The sequence below is a fragment of the Astatotilapia calliptera genome, chromosome 7 (genome assembly GCF_900246225.1).
Source record: "Astatotilapia calliptera chromosome 7, fAstCal1.2, whole genome shotgun sequence".
Classification (NCBI taxonomy): Eukaryota; Metazoa; Chordata; class Actinopteri; order Cichliformes; family Cichlidae; genus Astatotilapia; species Astatotilapia calliptera.
The window spans coordinates 46692849-46699690 of NC_039308.1; the positions used below are offsets into that span (position 1 = coordinate 46692849).

Below are 6842 nucleotides of genomic sequence, written 5' to 3' on the forward strand. Positions count from 1 at the left end.
AGAGTGCAGCTGCTCTTTATTACTCTGCTTCTCTAAAAGAAAAACAGTGGTTACTGGATATAACTCCAGATCTATGAGTAGCCAGTGTCACTGGAATCCAGAACTCAGGTAGATGATGATACCCCATGAAGGTAGTGAGAGGTACTTCATTTTATTTTTTGGAAACTATCCCATGATGCAAAATCTTCGTGCAAACGATGTTTCAACACAGCTAATCAAACATTTATTAGTCATAAAACTTATTTAGGCAAAATTTAGCCGTCTTACATTTTTAAAACCTCGCTGGTGGATTTCTTATGCTCATTCCTGTTTTTGACTAGAGGATGAGGAGCCAAAACCAACTAATTAAATATATTAAATTATTAATTGAATGTCTCAATAATTAACTACAATTACAATTTTGATTAAAACCAAGTGTGGCACAAATGCCACCAGCTGCTGACAACTTTAAATTCCTTTAACTAGAAGTGTCCTTTAATTGTGTTTAGAGGTGAGGAGCAGGAGCACAATCACATCTTTGTATGTCTGACACACATGACAATGAATGTGTGTTACTTAATTCTCTATTTTTTCCCTTTTTAGGCTCCTTTGTGAAGAATTGACCTCAGTGCGGCTTCCTGGTTATCAGCTAAACTTATTTCTGTAAAAACCCATACTTTGAGAAATTGTTGAAAATTGTACTTTATTCTGCTCTCTGTGGTGCCGCACTGAGCTTCACACTCTGGTTTCAGTTCCCTGCGATAACAGCAGGCAAGTCGCTCCACCTAGTGCTCACAAGAAGAACTGCGTGACTTCATAAAAACCTTGTGTTGAAACCAAACCGATCTTTTATGTAAATGCATTAAATACATGAGCTTCAAGGAGACCGCAATGAAATGTACACATCAGTTTAACAAAAACTGAAACCTTTATTTCAGATTTCATTTCCTTTTTCTTACAAAAAAAGTGCACCTTGGAATGCTCGTTGTTAAATGGACCCAGTATGTTGTCACGGTTGCTTGAAGTTGATCCTTTTCTGGTGCATTAAGACAGCAGCCACTGAATTACCCCAAACCCCTCCCCCTGGACCACAGAGCCGAGTGTTAAAACGAGGTTGCCTGCACGATTTCTCCTTAAACCCACCCACTTGCCCCCTCCTTCCCCAGTCCGGCTCTCCTAGTTAACCTTACAGCAGCGCTCTACTCCTTGGCGACTGCGAATGGCTTCTCCACTTCAATTTTTCCACAGTCGTGAATGATGACATCTTTCAGAGGTTTGTCACGCCCGTCGGTCTTCGTTTCCTCGATCTTCTTCACCACGTCCTAGAAGATAAAACGATGAACGTACAGTTACATTTTCCCCCTCAACAAGACAATAAGTACATAAAATCAATACAGGGTTAATTTGAAAGAAATGTACTCTTCTTTTGGTCAAAGTTGAGCAATGTACAGTTTAACCCTGAACTACAAAATACAATTTTTTGAAAGCTTAATAAAAACATTTGCATAACTTTATATATTGCTACATGCAATTTATGGCCTACAATGCATAGTGCACTTTATTTACAGTTTAAAGAACAAAGTACAGTACTGGAGTAATGTCCTTAATTGTCCATATCTAGAAGTTTAGAAAAAAAAAAAACACACTGTATGATAAATTATAAATTATGTTGTGCTGCTTTGATGTGCAGAGCACACAGTGGTACCACTTTCTACCTTGCATTTACTTTTGATCTCACACCCAGACACGTGGAAAGCTACTAGCAGTTTTCTACTCTTTGAGCACTCAAAGCACTTTCTTACTGCAAGCCTCATTCACACAAACATTTAGTGCTTTTTTTGTTTGTTTTAAAAGCCACACTCACACACACACTGATGATGCCTCAGAAGAAACTCAGAGTTTAGATATCTTGCCCAAGGATACTCTGACATGCAGACTAGAGAAGCCAATGAGGGATCAAACCGCCAACCTCCTGATTAGTATACAACCCACAATCTCCTGAGCTACAGTTCCCCCATCGGGTCAGTAAGCTGGCTCAATGATCTCATGTAGTCTGTAGCGCCCCATTCTGGTTTTCTTAAAGTTTGTGAAAAGAAACCAAACTACGGGAAAAGCAACAAGTTTAGAAACTCAAACCGACTTCGTATGAAAGCATCGACTCAAAAGGACACAGACAAGCTCGCGCCAGCCTGCCGAGAATTCCAGGCATGTCTGGACTTGCGTACATCTGCAGTGACTCCTTGGCGTCACACATGCCTAAACTGGGTCAAAGATCTGGGAACAAAGGCGGCAGCAGCAGCAGCAGCATGCAACTGTTATTTATGTTTGCACGGGCTCACCTACAAAAACTCTATACAGTTTAGGCAGATTTTACTGACTGGGGCTGTTTTAGTTGTCTCGGCTTAAACTTAACAGCACATATGTGTGCCTGATTTATAAGAAGGGAAATAATTTTATTGCAATTATTTTATTTTCCCCAATTGCTAAACCTGAGTAAGAAATTGAACAATAAACTGATCAACTGTCTGTTTTAGTAGCTCAGATCAGCTCCTAGAATTCATATTTCAGGTGATAATTTCCCCTGAATCCCTTCAGCCATTTACATGACTCGGTGTCACACTCACCATGCCCTCCAGGACTTTTCCGAACACCACGTGCTTCCCATCCAGCCATGGAGTCTGAACTGTGGTGATAAAGAACTGGGAGCCATTGGTGTCCTTGCCAGCGTTGGCCATGCTGAGCCAGCCGGGCCCGTAGTGCTTCAGCTTGAAGTTCTCGTCAGGGAAACGGTCTCCATAGATGCTCTTGCCTTCAAAGAGAAAAAGGTTTATATATTAGCCATTTCCACTCCCTCCCTGCACTGACCTTTGCAACTCATTTGAATGGCCTGATTGCTGCAAACGCTTATCTTCACTTTAATTATTCAGGAACGCTGAAAGCAGTCGCTCTCGGAATGAACTCGACCAGTAAAGCCACAAAAATGGTAAAGGAGTGTTTGTGAGCTGAACAGGCTCTTAGCACACAATAGATATGTTGATGCTGACTGTCTTTGGATTTGGCTAGAATTGAATGAGTAACCTTTTACTTGCCAAACCAATGTGCTAACCACACTATGGACAGAGAGACTTAACTATGTCGGCAGATTGTGATTACGTGCCTAACCCCAGCCCTGGTACATTGTAAGCCCAGGACAGTGAAAATGCAAATTAATTCCTGCTAGAAAAAAAAAAAAAAAAAAATCTGTCAAGTCCTGACGTCTCACCTCCAGTGCCGTCTCCTCTGGTGAAATCTCCACCCTGGATCATGAACTGCTTGATGACTCTGTGGAATTTGCTGCCCTTATATCCAAATCCTTTCTGTTCAATTGCAAATTACAAAAAATTATCATGAGCACCACTTGAAACATCTGAAATGAATGAGCAGAGAAATACTGATTTTAGTTTCTGCCCATTTTGACCAAATCACCTCCTTCAGTTTATTCACAAATAAAATGGTCAATGGTGACAAAAGAAATGGCTTCTCACCTCTCCTGTTGCCAGGGCAGCAAAGTTGTCAACTGTTTTGGGAACGGTTTTCCCAAACAGTCCGATGACAACCCTTCCAACGTCTTCATCACCAATTCTAATGTCGAAGAAAACCTATTAAAAATACATTTAAAAAGGCAGTTAATAAAATCATTTTACACATGTTTTTGTTTGTTTTTTCAAAAAAATGATTTTTTTTAATGGATTTCCATCCATCCACATTCTTCTGCAGGCATGACGGTAGTACTCCAAGTAGAGTAACCCAGCGCTCACTGTCCCAAGCTACCACTGCCATGATCTTCAGCAGGACACAGACAGACAGCATGTCCTCCGTCCGGCCAGAGAAGGAGGCGTCCAAATGCTTTAACATTTGCATCATTTTAGGCAAATGCAGCGGCTCAACTCTGAACCTTACGTTCCCTGCCCCCCAGTTCCACTATTCACCAGAAGACTGGATCCAGAACTCAAGCTGTGTGTGGAGGTGAGCCCAGCTACATCTAATTTTAGTTCTCAATCTCTTGAACTAGCTCTGCCTCCTTCCTGGGAGAGGTGATGTCCTGATTCGTGACCAAAGAACCAGGTTACCAACCCAGGATCAGTGCTCAAAGCCCCCTCCCCCCCTCCACAGCTTGAGCCAAGTCACTGATATTTAACAAAAAGTAAAAACTGGTGGGTCAGAATACTTAAATAGGTAGTTTATGTTCTCCACAACACTGAGAAGATTAAACTCCATGTAATTTAATGAACTGACAGCTGCAACCTAACCTCCCCCGAGTAGTTTTCCTGCAGACACTTCCATGTGAAATTATAAGACTTTTAAAGACTGCTCATGTAAGCAAAGCAAGAGGAATCATTAGACTGAAGTTTTTTGTGCCTTTCTTCCCTTTGAGGTTGTCAAGGCACTTGCAGTTATTTGGTGGTAGGTCTGAAGAACACATTTAGTACATTTTTCTTCATCTAATGACCAAAAACAGCAAAATGCAGATTTTGAGTCTGGGGAAATCTTGCTACTGAAGGACAATTTTAATTTTCAAAATATCCCTGGTGTTTGTTTTTTTGTTGTTGTTGTTTTTTTGGTTGAATATCAATCTTATAAGACCTGCAACATAAAAGTCCCGATGGTTAATGTGTGAAGTCGTATAAAGACTAAAAGGGTTTCCCCCCCTCTTTTTTGTATTATAGTATAAAATATAACACCGAAATATCGTTTCAGCTGGCTTCATTATTGCGAGAAGTCTAACTAACATGTTCAGCAGTTTATTTATTCACCTACGACATCCTTTGATTGCATGATAAAACCACGGGAGGAAAAATCTTGCTTAAATTCAACTCTGACCTATGACACCACATATTATACATTTATCTAATAATGAAAGCAACTACTTGATGTTACTTATCGGGTTTTATAGTGAGTCTGTTCCAACACGATGGCTCAGTTAACGGCCAGTTTAGAGCCTTCTTCAATCTGTAGACGTGGACAAACCAGACACAATATGCCAGACAAAAACACCCGAACCCCACACAGCTGCAGTTTTATCTCTTTATATTAGATAAATAAATGAACAGATAAGGAAAAGCCAAAGAAAGGTGGGGCCATTTATGAACAATGTGTTTGAGATAGTTAAGATAAAGGCCTAACATTCTTGGCGAGCTAGCTCCATGATCTCCATGGACAGCTAGCTCTGGGATATTAGTCCATCAGCGTCAGTTTAGTCCTGACCTCACGGAGTGCTCTATAAATGCAATCACAGCTGATATCGGAAAAGCTTAAACGTCTGCTAGCTTAGCCAAGCAGACGGCGTCCTGCAGGCCAGCTTGGTTGTGACGTGGCTTTATAAGCTGCAGCTTCCCGTTAGCATCAGTGCACAGCGAGAAATAAGAGCAAAGATTTCTGCTAAGGCTAACACCCACCTTCGCTGTTACTTTGGGGCCTTTCTTCTTCTCGTCAGCAGCCGAGCCATTCGGGAAAGCGAGAAAAATCAGGGATCCCACAATAACTGTAACAGCTATGAGGAACTTCATCTTTCTCTCACAGAGTCTAACCATCAACGAGAAAAAAAAATTAACAGCCCGGGAACGGCCTGTTAGCGATGCTACGTTTATAAAGGGCCGGGGGGAAGGAGTGAGTGGGTATCCGGGGGTGGAGACTGTGGAGGCGCCCTCTCCAAAGGCTACAGGCCGGCTCGACCACACAGGGGCGGAGTTTCAACCCTGCGCAGAGACGCACGGAGCTTTGATTGGATCACGTACCGGATAAGCCAATCAAATGTAGACGCGTAACATTCATTTTTTTTTCTTTTTTGAGTGTTCAAGTATTCCTAACAATGGAAAAGAAATGTTTCCGTAAGAAACGTATGGACGATGGGTTTTCTTGTCCTTACACAGACCAGTTTCTGCCAGGCTCACTTTGTTACCGATATCATTCATCATAAACAAGGTTTTATACCTGCAGATAAAAATACAAGTTGCCTTAAAAATGTGTTTTGCTTTGTGTTTTTCAGTTTTAAGTTTTGTCATATGCAAGTTAGCACAGGGTCAACATTGCAATGAAATGTGTTTGAGTCAGCAGTCACTCAGCAGCATGATACAGTAGGAGAAAATATAATAAAATAAAATAATAAAAAATAGAAAAATAGTAAGGAGCAAAATGTTAGAGAGACATTGTAAAAGAGAAAAGATGACTAAATATATATGTATCTATAAATATAAATATATGTACACTAGTGATTAAATAAGAAAATCTTGAAAAGAAATATGACGGGAGGGCAGATGGGATGTTGCACAGGAATGAGCAGCAGAAAATTACAGTATTGCACTTTTAAATATAAATATCAATAACAATAAAGTGAAGTGACCAGTGCAGATTAAACAGAGTACTTGTGAAGCTGTAGGGTAGCTTCTGAGTGCTGTGTTGTGTGTGTTTAAGTGTTGTGGTTGAGGTGTCGTATGGCTTGAGGTAAAAACTGTTTTTGAGTCTTGTAGTCCGAGCAGACAGGCTCCTGTAACGTCTGCCAGATGGTAACAAGGAGAACAGCTGATGTGCTGGGTGGCTGTGGTCCTTGATGATGCTGTGTGCTTTACAGAGGCATCGCTGGAGATAAATGTCCTGAATGGCAGGAAGCCTTGTGCCAGTGATGTGCTCTGCTGCCTTCACCACCCTCTGTAGTGATTTACGGCTGCTGGCAGAGCAGCTTCCGTACCAAACTGTGATGCAGCTCGTCAGCAAGCTCTCAATTGCACACCTGTAAAAATTTGAGGTGATGTTGGCATTCATGCTAAACTTCCTCAGCCTCCTCAGGAAGTAAAGCCGCTGGCGAGCTTTCCTGATAGCAGTGTCTG

At 41.3% G+C, this 6842-nt stretch overlaps 1 protein-coding gene across 1 annotated transcript; it reads right to left on the reverse strand.

The window, feature by feature from the left end:
• Positions 1 to 871: 871 nt before the first annotated feature.
• Positions 872 to 5633, reverse strand: ppib (peptidylprolyl isomerase B (cyclophilin B)). Its single transcript, XM_026175192.1, has 5 exons — positions 5415 to 5633; positions 3504 to 3617; positions 3242 to 3335; positions 2604 to 2788; positions 872 to 1301 (listed from the first exon to the last, which is right to left on the reverse strand). Exons 1-5 carry the CDS (start codon positions 5547 to 5549, stop codon positions 1179 to 1181), a joined length of 651 nt encoding a protein of 216 aa, XP_026030977.1. The 5' UTR covers positions 5550 to 5633; the 3' UTR covers positions 872 to 1178.
• Between the last annotated feature and the right edge of the window lie 1209 nt (positions 5634 to 6842).